Below are 22,041 nucleotides of genomic sequence, written 5' to 3'. Positions count from 1 at the left end.
GGTCTCCTGGCTGCAAGGCCGGGGGCTCTGTCCACGGCTCTCAGCTGCCTCGCTGAGGCTCTGTGCCAGCGACAGCCCCAAGGGGCAGCCGGTAAAGGCACCCCACTGTTAGAATGTCCCCTAAAACTGTCTATCACACCATATACTTACCAGGAAGGATCTGTCATCACGTCTCGGCCATCAAAGGAGTATATTGGAACATGTGTATTGAACTGACCTCCGTGGCCAGAAAAAATTGAGTCCCAGTTGTTGAAAAGTACTTGGCCCTGTGGAGACAGAAATGGCACATGGAGTCACTGTGCTATGGGCCTTCTAGTGGACTAGCTATTTATTCATTCCTCAAGGCCCAGAGGCCACCCCATGCCAAAGCCCCCAGCCCCAATCCCAGAGCCTGGACAGAGCAGGAACTCAGGAAATGTCTATGGTTTGATTTTACAATCCATCCTTGAACGCTTTTGGTTTTATTCTTTATTTCTTGAGGTACTTTCTCTTATTATAGGTGTATAAAGGCTCCTCCCCATCAAAACTGTGTTTTAGGTCTTTATTAATTTTTGCCTTTAAAAATTTTCTACATATATATACGCCAAACTTCACATTTGTGCCAGGGCTTGTCCAATCTGCACTGTAGGTGATACAGAGATGACTCTCTCACTCCTTTTCCTGAAGGAGCCCAGTTTCCTTCAGTTATTTGTATTCCTAGAATACCAGTCATCTGAGTGGGCAAATGTGGCAGAACAGAACCTCAGGGAAAGAGACAGAAAGGGCCAGGTGTGGGGTCCAGAGGTACCAAATTGGAGCATGGGGGTCACAGGGACTTAAGGGTCTCGAAGTACCTGTGAGATACAGTGAGAGATCCCAGTCTAGGATGTGTGTGAGCAGAAAGAGAGCTGTCCCTCTGTGGCCTTGAAGGAGCCGGCTATTTCCATGGTGGAACAGGGGGTCATACAAGGCCCTGCCTCACCAGCGAAAGGGGACAGAGAATTATCTGCCAGGTTCGGGCAGCTTAGATGTGCCGAGAGGACCAAAGTAGGGGGCAGGACAATGTGGCTCTGGTCTGGGACCAGTGCTCACCAGTTCTTCTCTGGTGCTGTCCAGCCCACGCCCTACAGAGAGCAGCCTCGGGTGGAACTGGGAGCCCCAGACTGGGTGTCAAGGACTTGACTTCTGGTTTCTAGTGACTTCCGGCAAACTCCTTTCTCCCTCTGTGCCTCAGTTTCCACATCTGACAATCTGAGGAAAAAATAACTCCCTCTTTTATTGGAAGCGTCTATTAAGATAATGGGTATAAAGTTCTTTGTACTTGTCTGCTCCAACAGTTGTACCATCCAACCATGGTAAATGTCAGGAAACTGAGGCACAGAGAGGTTCAACTGACCCACCCAGGCACAGAGCCAAACAGGGACAGGCGGGGTCTGGAACCAGCACACTTCTGATGATGTCAGGGAGTGGCAGCTCCTATGGTCCCTGTGGAGCCCAGGGCCTCCAGGAGACAATGGGGAGAATATTTACGTTTACCTTGAGGTTCACTATTGGAAGGCTGTATCTCTCTGCTTTCCTCACAACCGTGGAGAGGTCTTGCAGATGGGAGGATAAGAAGGCCCGGTAGGTAGACAACAGCCCCGCAGCCCTGGCCTGCTGGAAGCACTGCAAATCAGCTCGAAGGTCCCCGGAGAATGGTGTGTTCAGAGCAACCAAGTGCAGCTAAAAAAGTAAGTGAGAGTTAAAAGGGTTAGAAGCAAACTCCAACCCGCATGCCCATCTCAGGCTGCTAGTACGACCCCGGACTCCCTGGGACGGAAGGCGCTACAGGTGGTCTCATTGAGCCTCTTCCTGAGGGTGGCGTTCCAGCCCCGGCCTGACCGTCTCCCGGGCAGGAGAGCTCGGAGCCCAAGCAGCCGGCTTCGGCTCTCTGAACCGCTCTACACGGTGGCAGTGTCTTCCGTTCGGGAGAAAACAAAACAAAATAAAGCACTTCAGAGATGTGAATCCAGTGTGCAGGCCATTTGCTGGAGACTCCTGGGTCTGCCCTAGTTCAGCTTCCAAGAGGGTTTTAAGCCAGCTTTGGTACTGGATCCCAGAGCTCCACCAAGCAATCTGGCCTTGCCCTTTCCTCTACCTCCGGAGTAGGCTTGGGGCTGATCGTGAGGGACCAGAGGGAAAGGCACTGAAAGGAGAAGGTTATGACATTTCTTGCTAAGACTGCTGGGTAGACCCTTTTAGGAATGAGGGGTCACACTGTAACACGAGCCTCACATTCCTGCCACCTTAGGCAGTAGCCAAAATAAAAGTCCTTCCATTGTCTGTTTTCTCTCACACTTTCTCTCCCTAAACCCTTCCCTCTCTCCTGGCCTTCGTGCTGTGCCCTCTAGAGTACATGTGTCCAGGAGTAGCCCTCTCCCTCCTCGTTGTCACCTCAGGAGTGACTTTGATCTCACCATCAGAGAGCTGGGGAGGGCTGGTGCAGACCCTGGGCCCAAGTCTCCAGAAAAGAAAAATATTTCAAAATATCTTAAACCAAAAGACATGAAATGAGCCCTGTGGGGCGAGGCAAGAGGTGGTCAGTGCTTCTCTCTCCATTCCTGCGCTGCCTCTCCGGTCTGAACATCCCCAGCACCAAGCTCCTACATGGCCCGACACCAGGGGTTGCCATATTGGCATTCTCTGGCTCATCAAGGGTCCGGCCAGGTGGGCACAGCTCACTGTGAACCACAACATTCAGACCGCCCCATGCAGTCCCTGCACTTCTTGGGGCATTCTTCTCTGTTTTGCCACCCCTTTCCTTCCCCATTTTGAAGAGAAGAGACTCCACGCATGCCACACCTCCCAATTTCTTCCTGTTTATTCATCCCTGGTTCGGCCTGTATCGCCACACTAGATAGAGGTCCAGGTCAAGCACACCCCCTGCCCCCACCTGAGACAAGGCTTCCCCTGCAGCGCCCCCAGCAGCAGCCCGAGGATGGGGAGGGGGCGGCAGCATCCTGCTCACTCACCATGACCGCTTTCAGGCCACCAGACTTGCAGCCCCACACGAGCTCTGTCTTCCTCCCCCCACGGATCTGCAGACCAGCACCCCAGGGATGAGGCCCCATGGTCTCATCACCCTCCAACCAGCACGCTTCTGCTGGCTAGACCCAAGGGTGGTCAGCAGAAGATGGCGTGCCCATAGCAGGGGACACCTAGGGAAGGTACAGAGGTACGTGCAGAGCTTCCCTGCCATGCCTCCAATCCTACACATCTCCACCTCTCCTTTTTTACAAAGAAACATAAAGAACTGTCTGGAAGGATGGTTGTTTCCAAATGGCGAGACTGGGGGCTTTTGTGTCCTCATGTCTGTATTTCTCTAAGGGCTGGGACATTTTTAATAACAAATATGCTATCGTTTTTATGAAGACAATACTGTTTCAACAATCAAGTGTTAAAAGGTTGATCTGGGGGATGGGTGTAGTTTTGGTAAAGTTATCGGGGATTTGCTGTTTCCTTCTCCATTCTTTTTATTTACTGTCCAAATTTTCTACAAAATATGTATGACTTTAGAATTTATAAAATACTATTTAAAAAATCCTTCAGCTGCTGCCCTAATTTCTCCCCTTCATGGCTGAGCTTTTGGAAGGGTTACCTCCACACGCTTCTCTCTTTCCTTATCTCACCTCCCATTTATTCCTCAAGCAACTGGAATCTCGCTGGCATCCCCCCATGCCTGAGATATGCTCTTCTCTGCCTTCTAAATTTGGAGGACACCGTTTTGTTCATTTGACGGACCTCTTGGCAGCACCTGACGCTGCTGGCTTCTACCTTGTTTGGCATTCTTTCTTCCTCTTGGGGCCTATGGCTTCTATTTGTCCCCATGGTTCTTCCATCGGTTCCTTTTTGCTTTTGCTCCTCACACTCCAATGTCTGCTCAATGTGCAGACACTCTTTTGGGAATCCCACCATCCCTCTCACCCTTGCCATGGCTCGGAGGAAGCCTCCCAGGTCTTTATCTCCAGACCAGGCCCCCCGATCCGACTCCCTCTGGGCGGCCTCCACTCACATATCCTACGGGGACCTCAGACTCACTGGTGCCCCGATGAGGTCCTGCCTGATGAGTGGCAACACCACAGGAAACACATTTCGGTGCGAGCCCAGGCCCTGTTCTTTGAAAATGCCCCCACAACACTTGCTCAGAAGAGTGGCCTTAGGCCATTCAATCTCATTCTCTTGGTTTTGATCTGGCGGGGAGTGGGCAATGAGGCCAAGATGACCTATGTAGACAACCTCTCCCAGACCCTGAACTGAGTCAGGCGGTACCGGGCTCTGCAGCTGTAAGATCACCTGGAATTGAGGCCATGATCAGCGCCACGGCAACTCAACATGGCATGCAAGCTTTGTGGAGGTGACCTATGTCTGTGTGTTGGGATGGGGGTGGAGAGGAGGCAGGAAGAAAAGGCCTTGCAGAACCTGCTCTGTATGGGAGCAGGCTAACAGCAGGGACAGGAGGCCCACAGGCCCAGTTGTACTTCCTGCCGTTGAGTGTCAGGAGGTTCCTGCAATTATCTGAACAAGATCTTCACTTAAGCTAGTAAAGGAAAAGAGTCAGAGTTTTCATTCTGGCCACAAAATGATCCTTGGGAGGGAAACCAGCACCACTCAATTATCCAAGCAGAAACTTGGGCATCATTCCTGATCTCCCTCATCCTCACGGCCCCATATCCATACCAGGGACCAAATCTGTCACTTCCGCCTTTTTATTTTCTCTCCAATCTTATTTTTCGACATGTTCACTGCTGTGATCCTGGTTCAAAGACTACAACAGCCACCTAACTGTCTTTAGGCCCCGGGCCTGTCCCTGCCGATCCATTTGTACACTGTAACCAAGGTAATTTCTGAAATGCCAATCTTAGAGACCCTTTCCTTGTTTAAGACCCTTCAGTAGCTCCCCATTATCTGATGCAACAGGTCAAAGCCCTTAGCTTGGCTTACAGGCCCTTGATGACAAGCCCTTGTCCTCTGCAGACTAAACTTCTCCCTTCTCTGCCTTAAAACCTGCCTCTTCAGCCAGGCTGAAGTACCTGCCATTACACTTACACGAATGCCCGGCACTCCCCCTTGACCCCCGCTGTTCCAAATCCCCTCTGCCTTGAATATGCCCACTCTCTCCCTCCCACCTGGCGCTCTCCTGCTCTCAACTTTCCTTTAGGTCTTAGTTTAGAGGCTCCCTCCTCTAAAGAAGGCAGAATTCTTTGACGTTCCTCGTACCCCCAGCACCCTGTGTGCACCTCGCCTCACTGACCTACCAACTGTTGTAACTACCTGTTTGCCCCTCTTGCTACTCTCTATGCACCTCGAGGGGAGGGCCCGTGCTCCAAGCACGCAGCAAGCACACACTAGACACGCACGCAGCATGTGCAGGGAAAATGCACGAACCGCACTTACTGCAGGCCTCTCGTAGCTGACACTTGAAAGCGGCATCAGTGGACGTGGAGGCTGATGTGGCTGTTATATAAAAGAGGAAAACAAACGGTCCTGAATAAGCATCCAATCTGTTCTTCAGAGCGCACTGAGGTGCAAGTGTGATACTTTACATAGTCTGTCATTGTCTTCGGGCCACTCTTAACTGCCAGGAGTTTCATGCCCCGCCCCCCCCATGAAGACATGACCCTCAGGAAGGGAGGGGATATTCTGCCATCTTTTACAGAGAGCACTGAACCGAGGAAGCAGAAGACCTGTGTCTTAGTGCCAACTCATCCACTGCACAGAGCAGTCAGCAACTCAGAGCCTCAGTTTCCTGAACGGCAGGCTGGGGATAGCAAGACCTGCCTCAAAGGGTTGCTGTAGGGCCAAAAAAAATGGACAACGGAAGTTGCCAATGTTCTTATCAGGCAAAGAAGTCTCAGAGTGCAAAAAGTAAAGGGCTCTTCTAGATCGCGTATGCCAACCATGATTTCACAGGGGAATAAACTGAGGCCTAGAAGGGCTGGAAGCCCATTGCCCAAGAGGACTCAGCTACGACACGGAAATAGCAGGTCTCTAGCCTCTGGGTCCGGTCCCTGCTCTGCTCTCCTGTGAGAACATTCTGTTGGCACTTGGTAATTTCTGGCCTTCCGCCAAATCCTAAACCATGCAGAGCTGGCTGGCCAGAGTTTGGAGAGCTTGGTTCTGGACACCAAGGGGGATTCTGTGGATGCTGATGAGCAAAGGAGCGATAAGTAAGGCAGGGCGACTACTCACATTGCTGGAGAGCGCAGGGGGCGGCAGGCTGTCGGCGGGAATGGGGATCAGTTCTCCTAGCTTCAAGAAAACAGTACATTGAAAATGAAACATCCACTAGAGATTGTTAGCCTATTTTCAAAACCGGAAAAATGGCATTTCCAGGGGCAGTTTATTATTTTTAGAGGGTATCTGGAGGCAGTTTGTTAAAAAGAAGCTCAAGAATTAACCTGTAATTTCTTCCAACCATCTCGGACCCGAATGAAGAACTCAGTGCTGTCCCTCAGGTAGATGAACGTCCCTTCAATGACCAAATGTGCTTTCTGCAGCATGTCATCCATGGTGCTAAATGCCGTAACCTGTCAGAAAATTTTCCATTCCCAACAGTGCCGTTATCGTTAGAGCGGTGACACGATTTGAAAAACCGGCCGTCACGAATTCAAACGGGAGCCATCCCCTGACAGCCAGTGAAAAGGCTCTTTGTGCCTTAGAGACATATGTAACTTCATTCATAGCCAAAGGACATTCTTTATGAGGAAACAAAAACACCAACTGGTTTGGAGCACAAATCTGAACTGTAATAAATCAATGAAAACAGGAAGATGATATTCCAGGAGCACAAAGACAGTTAGAAACTGTACACAGAGTTGTCTTTCTTGGGTCTTGGTATTAGCAAAACCATGGGTACATTTTCCCACTTGCATCTGTGTGAGCCACTCGGTGGCCCTGACGTTGTTAAATGTGTTTAACTCCTGCTAGTCCTTAAAGAGTTTCGAGTTTGTTTTAATTTGGAATAAGAAACGCAAGCCGGTGAGCAATTCTGCTTAGGTTTTGAATCTTTTTGGCCCAGCTGGGCAGCTGTAATATTAAATACATACGAGAGGCAGTGGGGGTCTGTAATTTCTCGGTCCAGAAAACGGCCAAAGATTAGCCATCCATCTTGGCAAATCCAAGAGCAGCCACAAAAGCTACCAAAATCTACTGAAAAGCATCACACCTCTGAGAAATATTGGCCAAGAGAGCTTTTATTTTTCATCTCAACTGAGAAAGATCATAAAAAGTTAATTTTCACCTAGCCTTGAAAATAATGACTTTGTGCACTGAAATGGCTTAGACATCCCCCAAAGGTGCGAGATAGCAACATTCCGTCAGCCGCTAGATGGTTTTTTCCTTTGGCAGCCACATTTTCCAACTAAAATCCAGCCAAGATCCCAGAGCATTTCCAGGACTCCTGACATCCGTGTGAGGTGTTTGTCCCTCTTCCTGTGCATAGTAAGAATCTCAGAGTGCTACACTCCACACCCACGGTGTGCAGGGTAACAAAGGTACGGAAGATAACCCCGGGGAAGGAGCGAGAAGGCGGAATGACCCAGGGGAGATCTGACCAGCACGGGGCCTGCTGGGATCTTGTTGATACTCTGGTGCCTATGGTTTTGGATGTAATCAAATTGGTTCTTGTGACAGCTTAGTCAATTAAGGATTAGAAGGGTGGAACCGAAGTCATAACTGAGTTTGTATTCTGTATCTTTGTACTTGGTAAGTCACCTAAAGAGATCATATATACCCCCCGTGTGTGGAATTGTTCCAATTCTATGGCCACAGGGGCCTAATTCTTACCTAAAAGCTGTGCCAGCCCCTACACACTTATAGCTGAAGTTCTAAGGAAACCCACCCAGAGCAGAAGGAGGAATGCACACTGATAGGAACACTGACCAGATTTCTGGATCCGGGAAGCCCTGGCTGTCCTGGAGGGCCGGGTGGGCCTGGAAGGGCCACAGCTAAGACAAAGCAGAAAAGAGGAGTTACAAAAAGGCACCCTCTCTGCAAAACGGCTCCAGTGTCGGCTGGTCACCGAGGGGAGCACTCACAGCCCCGTTCAGAGCGCCGCAGAGCACTTCGCCTTGCAAAGGGTACCTGGGGGGCTCTGGGCCCAGCCCGGGACTCAGCCACAGTGACAGGTTTGGGAAAGAGCCAGGATTCTTGACCATAGCCCTGGATGAAACCACACTAGGACTTCTCAGCTTTGTAAGTGAATGAATTCCTGTTGTTTCTGATGTTTGTACAGGTCAGTCTGAGTGGAGTTTCTAAAAATGTCCGGACTCATGCAAGTTACCTCAGCCTAGAAACAAGCAGGGAACTGCTGAACAGAGGAAGCAGGCTCAGAAAGAGAAAGAGAAGGTGCTGGGCTGCAGAAGCGGGGCAAGGTAGCGCACTACCTTGCAACAGTTACGGGAGCCTTGGCCTTGGGGCCGGGAGACCCAGACTGCGGCCCCTGAGCTGTCGTTTCTCAGCTGTGCGATCTCAGGGAAACAGTAAGCCCTGAACCCCTGCTTCTTCACCTGGGAAATGTAAACCAGCTTTTCCTTTTCACTAGGCTGTGGTGAGAACAGAGAAAAGATGGAAACTAGGGATGTGCCTTGCACAAATTGCATAGCATCCAGCCAGAGGTTTGCAGTGTTTGAAGAGTCCATGCCCTCTTCCCTAGAAAAATGCACCGGCCCGTGCTCTCCTTCTACCTCTCCAAACCCTGTCCCCCCTAAAAATCTGCAAAGCTCTTGGCACTTCAGGATGTTTTTGCAAGTCCCAGTAAAATCATTCTGAGATTTTTCAGGTGCAAGTTAAGTCCACAGTTCTGACACAGGACTTGAAAATCATTACACAGATGCTGAATGTCTGGTGAAGAGAGGGTCGGAGGACTTGGATTTGGACCCCAGCCGAGCCTCGACTAGTATTTGTGACCTTGAGCAAGTCTCCTAACCTCTCTGAGCCTCAGGGTCTTCATCCATGAAATGAGTTTTACAGTAATAGCCATTTCCTCTCCCTCCCAGGGTCGCTGTGAAGATTAAGTGGGCTGACTGATAGGAGAACATTTTGTAAGCTGTGGCTGGCCGTGCATTAGGTGAGAGGCAGTCCTTAGTCAGTGGGGCGAGGAGCCCTGGGCAGCATCTCATGTAGAGCTGCTATGAACAACAGATTCTCTGCATCCTGTAATGTCCTTCCTCCTCCTGCCACTGCTGCTCATCCCCCAGGGTTACGGTGGCACCTATGGTTTTAACTCCCCAGCACCTTCTCTCTTTGTGGGGCCAGGATCCTCACTTTCTCTTTCTCTTGAGATCTTTCCCTTCCCCCTCTACAAACATTTGGATTCAGAAGGCACTGTCCTGTTCTCATGTGATCCCACCTTCTGGCCACAGCTGACTGGTCCAAGGTTGGGCCTCTGGGCCATGCCAGGCTCGTCAGAATTCTTCCTTAGGACTTCTCTCCACCCCGGGACCTTGCAAACTAAAACCGAGAAAGAAGGCCAAGATTTCTAGCTGACTGTCGGAAGTCTGAGTTGTCAGTAACCATATTTCCCACCGTGCAGGGGATGTGGGCTGTGGTGAAGAAACGTGAAGCTAGCCTATAGAGAGAAGCCGAGACAGGAGATGGCCAGAGAATCCTCGCAGGGGCTGAGTCCCTGGTTCTGGCTGAGCCTAAGGTCCCCGCTGTAGGCCGGCCCATCCCACAAAGAATGATTCACCTCCTTCTTCACATCCAAAACATTTCCCTTCTACTTAAGCTAGTCTGAGTTACATTTCTATCACTTGCAGCCAAAAAAGCCCCAGGCTAAGTGAAAGGCCCAGTCCCAAAGTCACCTCCTGTGTAAGGTTCTCCCTGATGCCCCCGACACTTCCCTTCCCGGGGTATCCTTCCACTACACATGGCTCATGCCAATACTAGCAACAGTGACACATTCATGCTATGATTGCTGCTTTTCCACCGTGGGCCGAGGAGAAAGAACACAGGCTTTGAGCGACACCGATCTGGGTCCGCATCCCGTCGGTGCCCCTGACTAGGCGTGCGACCTTGGAGACATCCCGTGGGTCTCACTTTCCTCACCTCTAAAATGGAGATGCTAACACCTTCCTTGAAGGGCTTTGTGAGAATTCCATGAAGTGATGGAGGAGAGTAACGAGCGGAGTGCCTGGCGCTTGGTAAATGTTCAGTAAAGGGAGATTTTCTTCTACTTCACCCATTTGTTGTTGGAGGGAGTGAGGCAGCTATGGTTAGGGAGATTTTTATAGAGGGTTAGAATCAACGCTGGTCCTCGGGTCCCCTCAGGGCCAGGCGTTGACAAAGCAGCCAAGAAGTTCCCACCCACCCATGAAAAGATGTTCCACGTCATTAGACTTTAGGGTAAGGCGAATGAACACCACGGCGAGCTATCAGTTCACGGGCACGGGCCTGGCTGGAATAAAACGGGTAGAATAACAAGGGTGGGTGAGAGTAAGCAGACAGTGGGGCCTGCCGGCGCTGCTGGAGGGGACGCAAAAATGGGGTAGCCACTTTGGAAAGCAGGCTAGCAGGTCCTCGAAAGGCGAAACAGAGTGAACACGAGTCTCTGCCACCCGGCAAGGCCACACCTAGGAGTACACACCCAGGAGACTCGAAAACATATGTCCACCAAGAACGTGTACGCGACTGTTCATAGCAGCGCTGTCCCCGATAGCCAAGGAGCGGGGACAACCCAGATGTCCGTGAGCCGATGAGCGCATCAACAGAACGTAGTGTGTACACACCGAGGGCCAGTACTCAGCCAAGCACGGAAGTGCTGACGCACACTACCACACGGACGAGCCTGGAGCACATTACGCCGAGGGGAAGAAGCCAGACACAGAAGGCCACATGTGGTGTGATTCCATGGGTATGACAGGTCCAGAGTAGGCAAAGCCAGAGAGATAGAAAGTATATCTGCATGCCCAGGTCTGGGGTGGGGGCTGGGGGAGGGAAAGAATGACTGCTCATCGGTGCAGGGTATCTTTTGGGGACGATGAAAATGTTCTGGAACTAGAGAGAGGAGATGGCTGCACGACCTTGTGAATATATTAAAAAAACACTGAGGGCGCCTGGGTGGCTCAGTTGGTTAGGCGACTGCCTTCGGCTCAGGTCCTGATCCTGGAGTCCCGGGATCGAGTCCCGCATCGGGCTCCCTGCTCAGCAAGGAGCTTGCTTCTCCCTCTGACCCTCCCCCCTCTCATGTACTCTCGCTCTCTCAAATAAATAAATAAATTTAAAAATAAATAAATAAATAAATTTAAAAATAAATAAATAAATAAATAAAAAACACTGAACTGTATCCTTTGAATGGGTAAATTTTATGGCATGTAAATTATATATCAATTTAAAAAAAAAGAAAAGAAAGAAAGCTCTGTCCAGGAAATAGCTCTCTGTCACACAATGTGGCCCAGACATGCCACTCGGATGTGGTGACTGACCCTGAGCACAAGAGCAGGGACAGCATGAATGACCACCATTCACGGTACTGACCTGCTCCAAGGATCGCTGGTGGTCCTGGTGGCCCTGGGGGTCCTGGTGGCCCAGGGGATCCAGGTCTTCCAAAGCCAGGAGGCCCAGGCAGGCCGGGAGCCCCCGGGGGTCCCTGGGGCCCGACGACAGTCTCCCCTTTCTGGCCCTATCAAGGCAAGAGCACAGTAACAGAAGAGAGAACGCAGCACCGATCTCTAGAGGTCCCAGCCCTTCTCTGTAAGAGGGTGTTTGTAAAAAGTCAGTAACTACCAGCTCTGGCTATCGCCATCCTCCATGCCGAGCGCAGCTCGGGTGGAAGGAGACCTAGAGAACAGCTGCCCTGTCATCATGCTCAATGTCAACGCGTCCAACTCCAGAGAGCCCTGGACTCAGAGGGGCCCCGACTTTGCATTTCACAGATTAGGAAACTCAGGCACAGAGAGGGGATGGGGCTTGTTCGGTGTCAAAGCCAATTCGCAGCAGAGGTGGAAGTGGACCCCTGGTCTCCTGGCTCTGCTGGGTTCACCCTCACGCTGAGCTCTGGGACCAGAGTTTGCTTAGGGTTCTGGAGGGTCATGGTCTGGTCTTTATCTCATTGGAGGCATAACCCGAATTTCTCTCTTGTGAGCTGGAGAAACCTGGCATCGTAAGAAGACCAAGCCTATCTAGGGGCTCCTCCTTTGATGAAATCTCAGAAGAATCAAATAGCCCCCTCTAAAAATATCTCCCTCACCTTCCATTCTGCCTTCATTATCTCATATGTTCACCATCAGTAACTCCGTGGGTTGAGCGAATTTTCCACCCCTGACATGAGTAAGGCGGTGTGGTCAGTGACCTGGAAGTTGCCTGAATGCGTATGGCCACAGCCAGCTCCCTTTCCTCCGTGGGCCTCAGCCAACCTCCCCACCAGTAAATAAATACAAGGGAAAGAGGCCAATGCCCAAGTCCTGCCTCCAGCTTATGGTACTGTGACAGACCCTTGACTCTCCAACTGCTTAGTCCCGCTGGGGGGCTTCAGGGAAGGCTGTGACTCACTGAGGCAGATGGCGAGGAGAAGTCACTACTCACAACCAAGCCAGGACTTCCTGGTGGGCCTGGAGGCCCCGACACAGAGAAGTCACCGTGAGAGTCTCCTTTTTCCCCTTTGATCCCCCGGTCTCCATTCTCCCCCTGCAAGCAGAGAACATTCAGTAAGAGGAAGATGAAGCAGGCTATGATGTAAGCCCAAGCACTCAGAAACACAGGCCAAATGTTTGGTAGAGAAAAACTCACCTTCAAGCTGTTCAGAACATGTCTCAGGTAAGCTGGATCCACCGGAGGGCCTGAAAAAGAAATGCTATGTAAAATTCACAACTATAACCTCAGAAATTCAAAAATAAAAGTCTCCAGGGGCACCCGGGGGGCTCAGTCAGGTGGGTGTCCGGCTCTTGATTTCGGCACAGGTCATGATCTCAGGGTTGTGAGACTGAGCTTCGCATTGGGCTCCGTGCTTAGTGAGGTGTCTGGTTGAGGATTCTCTCTCTCCTTCTTTCTCTATCCCTTCCCCGATAGTGTTCTCTCTCTCAAATAAATAATCTTTAAATAAATAAATGAATAAAAGTCTCCAAGTTGGCAACCATCATTATTCCCCAGTGGAAGTGACCTCACATTGGTTTAGCTCACAGAATGGGTACCGGACTTGGAGACAGAAACGAGTCCTAGGCTGGGCCCCACAACCCAGACACTGTGGGATCCTGGGCATGTCGCTGGCCCTCTTTGGGCCTCATTTTGCACAGGAAGCATGAATGATTGGAACTGGTCTCTCTTGACAATGTTCCATCACGGGTATGTGTGGCCCATGACTGGGTCTCTCTAGAACTCCGTGGAGCTTGTGGCCAGGGTGGTAATAAAATGTGTCTTACTTTCTGGCTCAGTTGGATTTCTCAGGAACAAAAATCAAAGGCGAGATCCAGAGCAATAGTTGGAATACCTGGTGGTCCTTGGGCCCCCTGGTCGCCTTTTTCTCCTTTTGAGCCGGGAAGACCCCAGGATCCTTTTTCTCCTTTAACACCTGCCACCAAACACATAAATGTTTAAAAAAAAAAAAAAAAGGAAAATCACCTTCATTCTATATGAAATGTTGTTTCTGAGACAAGTTTTCACACTGAGCCCCTTTAGCAAAGTCCATTCAGTACACGAAGGCCTATTGAAGGTATGAAATCCTTTCCTAAATGATGGGGGGGACAGAGGTAGATACATCAGACCCAATTCCTCACCTTGCAAAGCTCTGTCTCCTTGGGGAGACGGACACAGTGAAGGATAACGTGAGGCAGGATGGAGTGGGAGTGCTAACCTCAAGGTGTCCGCGGTGCATGGTGGGGGCCCAGCAGAGGCTACAGGTAACCCTCTCCTGGCCAGCTTCACGCACGCAGCCTCACAGGCTCAATACCCAGTCAAGCTCCCAGTCCCATCTCTTCTCTACCTGTGCAGCATGGTGGTGTAGGGGAGGGGAAGAATCTCCCAGGAGTATCCTCAGAGGACACCAAGGGTGCTAAGTATTCCATGTAAAAGTTGGAAGGATGCCAACTGTGTCCCCCACCACCATCTCTTACGATTTATGAGAAGCACCCTCTCTCTCCAACTCCTTCTATGGAGGAGAGGCATGGAGGGAGTCTTCTGGAACTTCAGCATTGGGGAAGGGAAGCAATCCCCTGTCCCCACTTTGACGGGTGGGGGAGACACTAGATCTCTGCATTCCTAGTTCCCAAGAGGTATGACAGATCAACCGAGCAGTACCCTTGAGCCTAGAGATGGGGTTGGGGGCTCAGGCTTCTCAGCATGGGGGAAGGGGTGTGAGCACTAGAGGCACGATGCCACCAGTTGGGGGTCAGCAGGGAGATGCAATCGCAGGGCCACGGGGGCATGCCTCCACTCACCCACAGTGAGATCATAGGCAGTGGTGAAGCCCAGAGAAGGGGATACTGAGCTCACCACCACCGATGAGGCTGCTCACCTCAGGGAGCAGGAGTAACAACCACAAGTAAGTAGCAGGACACAGGCTCGCCGGGGGCTGCCTGTCCAGAAACGTCTGTTACCTCCCCTGCCTCCCAGAGCGGCCCCGTGAGGACAGGAAACCACCGGGGATCTGAGACAGCAAATCCAGCTCTACTCTGCCTCCCCAAGATCCACCTTGCACCAGGGGCTAGGGGAGAGCCTTGAACTGGATCTGAGCGTGGAGGGTGAAAGCAGTTGGACCCTGTAACCAAAAGCAACAGAAAAACCACGGGGCCAGATATCATCAGGAAGACCACTGCCTGGCGGGCCACGGACAACAGAGCAGAGCCAGAGGTCAGTCTTGGGAAAAAAATGACCTTTACCTGTTTAAATGGCAAGTGTTCAGACCTCTCAATCAAAAGGGGGACAAACAGAGTGACAGGGGGCGTGGGGACAGGGACCAGAGTGATTGCTCCCCTGCGGGCTCCTGTCTCCTGACGTACACCCTCTGTGGATATTTACTAATGAGACACCCAGAGCCAGCGCCTCTCACACTTTACTGCACATACACCTCAGTGAGGAGCTTAAAGTGCAGCCTCTGACTCAGCAGGTCCGCAGCGGAGCTTGAGATGCTGCATTTCTAACATGCTTTCAGGAGAGGCCGCTGCGGCTGGTCCAAGACCACTCTGAAGCAAAGGTCTTCTGAGCTCCCATGGCCCTTCCCTGTATTTGTTCTTGGTACATTGCATTATCATGATTTCTAAACTAGCTCCATCTCATGGAGTCTAAGGGCCTGGGTGGCAGGAACGGTGTAGGATTCCCCTGCCTCAGCCCAATGCACGGGCTACACTCATGAACTATGGTCTCATGAACAAATTAACAAAAATGTGGACAAATGGAGTACTTCTTGCTAGCTGGAAGTCCCAGCCAAGATGTACATAACATACAGATGTGTGACAAAACAAAAAGAGGTGCCCAGCCCCACAGCGCTGGCCCAGCAACCCCTGCTCCCACCACATGCAGCCAGACTCCCAGCTATGAGTCTTAGGTCCAGCACTGGGAGTGGAGGCCACCTCCTGCAGAGCTACAGGGGTCTGGAAAAGTCCCACAGAACCATAAGGTGAAGAAGGGAAACTGTACCATGGAAGGTGATGAGTTCTGAATTCCCAGGATGAGTGGCGTCAACCTGGAGAGAAAGAGAGTCAAGGTCATAAAGTGCAAACCCTGTCCTGGGATTTGCATCCACAGGCCGCCACTGTCCCCCGTCCTGGGGGCATGTGGTAGGAGGCACACCGTCATGGAGTCAGGCCCGTCTTTGGCTCTGGAGCCCCCAAAAGCCCTGAGCTCCCCAGTGGCCCTCAATGCACAGGCCAAAGCAGGCCTTCAAGTTGGGGGGGGGGTGGGCATTATGCAGCCAGGCCCAGGGGAGACTCACTGGCTAAACAACTCTGCAAGGGGAAAGCGCAAAGCTTCGAGATCAATCGTGGCCAGCTATGAGGGTTCTTAGCCTCCTTTCTTGTGATTTAGGACTGATTCATGTGAAAGGTCAAGCCTCTGAGTGAGTGACGTACCCAGCCATGAGGCTGGGCTGGCCATGAGATCTGCTGCGGCATAGAATCAAGGATGCATGTAATGAATAGGAGCTGATGATGGTAGCGGTAATTAATAAGGGGGGTTAGCGTTTGGTTGAAGGGCTATTCTAGACTCCCCATGACGAGTCAGGGGTCTGGCACCCAAGTTATCCTAGATAATACTCCTTCCTAGTTCATTCCCAGATTCCTGCATTTTCTTATTTTTTTTTTTTAAGATTTTATTTATTTATTTGAGAGAGAGAGAGAGAACATGAGGGAGTAGGGTCAGAGGGAGAAGCAGACTCCCTGCCGAGCAGGGAGCCCGATGCGGGACTTGATCCCGGGACTCCAGGATCATGACCTGAGCCGAAGGCAGTCGCTTAACCAACTGAGCCACCCAGGCGCCCCTGCATTTTCTTATTTAAAACCAGAACCACCTGTGACCCTGCTTTTAATACCCACCTTCACCCTTTGCCAGTTGATATGTGGGATCAAAATGACCCCTCTGGCACCAGGATCCTCCTACTTTTGGATGGAGGGTCACAAGCTGCTCAGGGGTCACCAAGAGAAGAAAGGGGGCAGGGAGTGGATGGGAATCCCTAAGAACAACAATTCAAAGCTACAGATGAAGGTGGCAGTGCCAAGCTGATATCTCAAGGCTATGCTGATCGGGTTCTTCCACTCCCGACGTGGGTTGACATTGTGGTGGTGTTAGAAAGGGGCTGAAAGCAGAGGGGCTTATGGCATGATGGACGCCGTCATGGAAGACAGCAGTTCTTTTTCAAGTGTTCGTTTTCAGAGCTGGTCCAGAAATGTCCATGGTGTCCGGCCAGGCAATGTGAAATCAAAAACTCATCAAAAATGCTCTGAGCTCATCCTTGGTTTCTTTTCAGGAACCTCATGACCCCAGAGGCCGTGGCTACGGCAAAGGGTCCTAGCACAGGCCGTGGTCACTGCAGTGGCACTTTGACTACAATCTCAAGTTTGTCGAATGCTGCCCCATGGTTGTTCCATTGACACCTACAACCGTGTTAGCAGAGGGGGCTTCGGGCACGAACTCACAGGGGCCCTAGAGTGGACGGTCTCTCCTTCTGTGTAACAAGCAGGTGGGATGCAGCCATCTCTCAGAGGCGTCCCTTCAGGCCATGGACATAAACGTGACCTGGCTTGCTATGGTTCTCATGGAGATCTGGGAGCCAGCAGGCCCCCTTGACATCTCAGTGGGTCCTACCATCTGCATTCTAGGCCAGAGTTCTGGGCCCTGGGCTGCAGACTTGGGTGCCTCATAATTTCAACCCAGACAGATGTCCAGGCAAACACTCAGCCAGATGGCGTCATTTTAAAGCTTCTGACCCAAGCCTCACCACCACACCCAATTATGAACCCACTTCAAGGAATCTTTGTAAACTGTCATTTGCAAGCTCCTGAGAAGGGAGGCCACGCCTGTTTAGTTCACCCCTGCGTCTCCAGGGCCCAGCAGAGTACCTGGATCTCGGCAAGCCCTCAAGAAATACTTGTTGAATGAATGAGAAAGTGATCACACATCGTTCTTGTGACTAATGCCTGTGCACGGGGACAGGCCCTCTCTCCCTGGCCTTCCCATGGAAACAGGACCCTCCCAATACAGGGAAGACCTCAGCGACAGTGCCACCGTCTAGCTGGGTGACCGGGTACGTGCCTGACCCCTGGGAGTCACAGTGCCTGCACCTGCTGCCTGGTGGCCAGGGGACTCGAGTGACGACCCCAGCTCTGTCAGGCCCGTGACCCCGGACAAGTCAGTGAGCTTGTCTGAGTCACAGTTTGCTGGCTCTTTATAAAGTGGGCAGGAGAGTGCTGGCCTCTCAGGGTTGTGTGGTATGCAACACACCTGCTGGGAAGGGACAGGACACACTCAGTTGTGGGTCTTAGCCCACAGCTCCTAATGCAACAAACACTGATCGGAATTGCTTTATTTTCCCATTGATACTTTTAAGGGGTTTGTCTTCCTTCTTACTATACTGCTCCACGCATGAAGCTAATGTGGTTACAATAACGAGACACTGCTCTCCTGATGCATTAAAAGCACGTGTACCTTTAGAAGATGCAGTATGTTTCATTGCCACGGTCTGTTACCTAGAAGTTTCTAGCTACTCACTTCAGGGTCTGTACATGTGATAGGAGACATCAAAGAGGACACTGATGGATTGTGGGGGCTCGAGGCAAAGACTGATCACCGTCTCTAGGTTGCTTTCTATGCCAAAGCCTGGTCTGTAAGGCCGTGACTCCACACTACTTACCGGTGTTTTGCAGTGTGGTCGGACTGGTACAGGGAAGACAGCCTGTGCGAAGTGAGAACAAGAGAAGCGAGGCCATCAGGACCCCCGACTCCAGCTTAGGCCAGTCTGGGGTCTGTTCCCCACTGTCCCCTGAAGGTCTCCCTCCCCCGCCCCACCCAACTTACTCCTTTGATGTTAATCACAGCTCCAGGGGGTCCCGGGGGCCCTGGAGGACCAGGTAAGCCAGGTGGGCCCTGAAGGGAGAAGAAAGGCCATGCCTGAGTTCAGGTTATTGCGAGCGCAGAGGCACTGCAGGATATTTTCTCCAGGATTTGGGGACATGACGTGAAAAGAAGAGTCCTCTAAAGTCGACTAACTTCTCCCACAGGTAGGCCTGACACTTCTAAAGAGCACGACTGCATCTGGGACCCCCATGGCATCTTTATAGCAACCCATGGGGGAGGCAGCGGAGCAAACAGTCTCCCTGGTTTACAAATGGAGGCCGAGGCCCCGAGAGGGGAAGTGACCCGCTCAAGGCCACACAGTCGGAACTCAGATTCTGACTCCCAGAGCAGTGCTCAGCCAACACAGAAACCCACCACTTCTCCACCAGCACATCCCTACTATAGAGGGGCAAGTGGGGTGGGGAGGCTCCTTCACCAGACTTGGTACCTGGGAGAGTGCCTCATAAATGCAAAAATAAATGCAGAACTCTTGCTCAATAGCAGAGCTATTTTCAAAGCCAGGTCAACCTGGCCTTAGTACCACACAATGTTTTCTTCTCCAAGCCTGGATCTGAAGCAGGACCTCGCAGTAGGAGGGGTGAGGCTCTGACCACAGGCACGAGGAGTCTGGCCTGCTCAGAAGCCACACTCATTACCCTAAGTGAAGGCATGAGTGTCTGCTTTTCCGAGCAGCTGCAGCGGGCTTGACAAGTGTGAGCCAGTCCCCACAAGCTTCGGGAAAACTGCATATCGGATTTCTGGACATACAAAGGAGAGACAGCGTGGCCCAAACAAAAGCAGACTTTGCAGAGAGTCTGGTACATAGTAGGAGCTCAATAAACGTTCGCTTCCTTATTGTAGATCCTGGAACCTGCGGATGTCCCCAGTGTCTGCCATCTTGTGAGGCTCGGCCTAAGTAGCTGACCTACCTTTGAAATGCACTCACAAGCGTGTCCTGAGCCCCTAGGGATGTGCGAAATCCCTGGGACTGGGTACGGATGGAAGACGGGATACTACCCCAGGGCCAGAAGACTGGGATTTGAGACCAGATTTCCTGACTACACCCGGACTGCTTTCTCCCACTCTCCCTTTTGGGTCTGGACAAGGAAGCTTATGTTCCACTAAGGTGCTTTCAGTGACAGGGACCCTCCTGAGAGTGAGCTGGAGGACAGCGATGGGCTGGAGGATCTTTGGAAGTGGCAATGGAGGAAGGAGAAAAACATTCCTAAAGATGCTGTCTGCAAGCCCCACTCGCTGGACCTGGCACTCTCTCGGTCCTCCTCTGGGCACTGGACTCAGGGCTCTGTCCCCGGGGAGTGCGGGGTTGGGGCAGTGGTTATGTCACTCACCGGCATCATGATCCCTTGGTCTCCTTTGGCGCCCTTGAGGCCATTCAGTCCTGGGCGACCCTGAAACCCACACGTGATGCCTTAGTAAACCCACTGCCCAGCCACTAGCCTGGCCCATATGTCCGCCCCTCACGTCCAGTCTGAGGAACACCAACACCTACAGGTCGTCCAGGAAGGCCAAACTCTCCTTTGTGTCCCGGCGGTCCTTTGGGCCCCTAGAGGCAAAACAATTACCAGATTAGAAAAGAACAGAAAGTCAAGGGCCAAGGCGATGGGAGACACTGGCCTGACTTCACGAGCAGGGGTGAGGATGAATCACTGAGGGGAGGAAGGAGGACAACAGGCAATTATGAAGTATCCACCTGCCTGCCACCTTGTCTCCCAACCTCTCTGCTCTTGGCTGGGACCACCTGTTCTACCCCTTACCTCCCCAGGGGCTCCTGCCGGCTCTGCCCCACCCCAGACTCCAGACCCCACCCTCTCAGTCAGGGCTAACAAAGGAGCAAGAGGTCAATAGTTCAGGGCCTCAGCCCCCAGGTAGCAGGGTGCTGGGGTAGCTTAGAAGCTGGACCTTTGGGATGCCTGGGTGGCTCAGCCGGTTAAGCGTCTGTCTTCGGCTCCAGTCATGATCCCAGGGTCCTGACTGAGATCAAGTCCCGCATGGGGCTCCTTGCTCAGCGGGGAACCTGCTTCTCCCTCTGCCTGCCACTCCCCCTGCTTGTGCTCTCTCTCTTTCTCTGACAAATAAATAAATAAAAATCTTAAAAAAAAAAAAAAAGAAGCTGGACCTTTGCTCTAGGTCTTATGTCCTAGGACTCTCCCTGTCTCCAACTGGAATAATGCAGACCTGCCTCACCCCTCATGGCAGCCCAGCCTGAGAACCTGCTCCAGAATTGGGCTTCTGCCTTGCTCCTACCTGTCTCTCAGGACCAGAGTCTTGGTCTGGCACCCCACTTCTCCAGAGAAGTCCTTGACCTGTGGACCCTTATTCATCCCAATGGTGGCTTTTTATGTCTTCATGCTTCTAGAAACAGTGCCCTGTTCCAATCTCCTGCAGGAACCCTCACGCCTTCTGGCATCTGAGATACATACAATGCACACGATCTCTTCCCAGAAAAGTTCTCCCTCCAGTCTGCACGCTCCTACTTCTGTAGCTGGGTCTGCCCTGTCTCCCAAGGGATGACTAGTTTAAGCCAAGTCCCTTCATCCTGCTGCATTAACATACATGGCCATGCCCTGGAAAATGGCAAATAAAGCTGAGTGGAAACAGGCTCTGTACATAAAAGACCCAGCCCACATTACTCCTAATGCAAGAAAAGCAAGAACAGAAGGAATCACAGGACACGGGCCACTTGGTGGTATGTTCAGTGCAGAGCTTCTCAAACATTAGTGTGTATGGGCATCACCTGGGATCTTGTCAAAATGCAAACCCAGGGTGGGGCCTAAGGCTCTGCAGTTCTGACAAGCTCCCAGGTGATGCTGATGCTGCTGATCCATGAGCCACGAGTAACACGGCTCTAGGGAATTTGTAAAGAAGTGTAGGCTGTACCGTTCAGGAAGGCCACAGCTGCCCTATATGGCACCTTTATGCAAATCAGGAGCAGGTGCTCCCTTACTGTCTGTACCTGGCAAGCTGGGCACACACTGGGCTTCAGCAGGAACGACTGAAGTGGCCATCTGCAGCGGACTGCTGGCCACCATTGCTAACTACCGCTACTTCCCATGGGACTGGATGCTAGTAAGTGATTAACCAGTGGTTAACACAATACTCCCCCAGTCTGCCTTAACCCACAGTTTCTCCCCTGCAGGCCATCCATTCTGCCTGACATAGAGGACCAAAGGCCTCAGAAGGTCCTTTGAAGGATGCACCTTGGAGGTTATGGGCCATTCATTCACCAAAGACATGTATACATCTGTGAGGTCCTTTCTCCCCAGGCCTGGGGTCCGGCTTCAACCAAACAAACCCTGTGTGCAAATCTCCAGGCCAAAATGCTTCCAAAGAAATGTTTCCTGGAGGCAGTCGGAAAACCCTGGACACAGAGTCTGACAGGCTTGGTTAAATCCCCAGTGCACCACTTACAAGCTGTGTGACAATGGGCAAGCCCCTCACTCTCTTTGACCTTGGTGTCCTGGTCTCTAAAATGGGGATTCTGATATTCACCTCTCAGAGTGCTAAGGATGAAATGAGATGGCGTGA

The 22,041-nt window shown here is 51.7% G+C and overlaps 1 protein-coding gene across 3 annotated transcripts in view; it reads right to left on the bottom strand.

The window, feature by feature from the left end:
- COL15A1 (collagen type XV alpha 1 chain) overlaps positions 1-22,041 on the bottom strand; it is a 102,634-nt gene that overhangs the window by 2,055 nt on the left and 78,538 nt on the right. For all 3 annotated transcript variants that reach the window (XM_081803262.1, XM_081803260.1, XM_081803261.1), the window contains 15 exons: positions 20,006-20,059; positions 19,845-19,904; positions 18,457-18,525; positions 18,293-18,334; positions 15,586-15,631; positions 13,442-13,522; positions 12,745-12,794; positions 12,541-12,642; positions 11,494-11,638; positions 7,900-7,964; positions 6,417-6,545; positions 6,208-6,267; positions 5,413-5,472; positions 1,516-1,701; positions 151-266 (listed from right to left, as the gene is read on the bottom strand). In XM_081803262.1, coding sequence (XP_081659388.1) covers positions 151-266; positions 1,516-1,701; positions 5,413-5,472; positions 6,208-6,267; positions 6,417-6,545; positions 7,900-7,964; positions 11,494-11,638; positions 12,541-12,642; positions 12,745-12,794; positions 13,442-13,522; positions 15,586-15,631; positions 18,293-18,334; positions 18,457-18,525; positions 19,845-19,904; positions 20,006-20,059 — 1,265 coding nt within the window. The remainder of the gene's footprint in view (positions 1-150; positions 267-1,515; positions 1,702-5,412; positions 5,473-6,207; positions 6,268-6,416; positions 6,546-7,899; positions 7,965-11,493; positions 11,639-12,540; positions 12,643-12,744; positions 12,795-13,441; positions 13,523-15,585; positions 15,632-18,292; positions 18,335-18,456; positions 18,526-19,844; positions 19,905-20,005; positions 20,060-22,041) is intronic.

The sequence above is a fragment of the Leptonychotes weddellii genome, chromosome 14 (assembly GCF_054177405.1).
Source record: "Leptonychotes weddellii isolate Sample4059 chromosome 14, ASM5417740v2, whole genome shotgun sequence".
NCBI lineage: Eukaryota > Metazoa > Chordata > Mammalia > Carnivora > Phocidae > Leptonychotes > Leptonychotes weddellii.
Note: the sequence above shows the minus strand (reverse complement) of the source record. Positions and strands in the feature narration are given on the sequence as shown.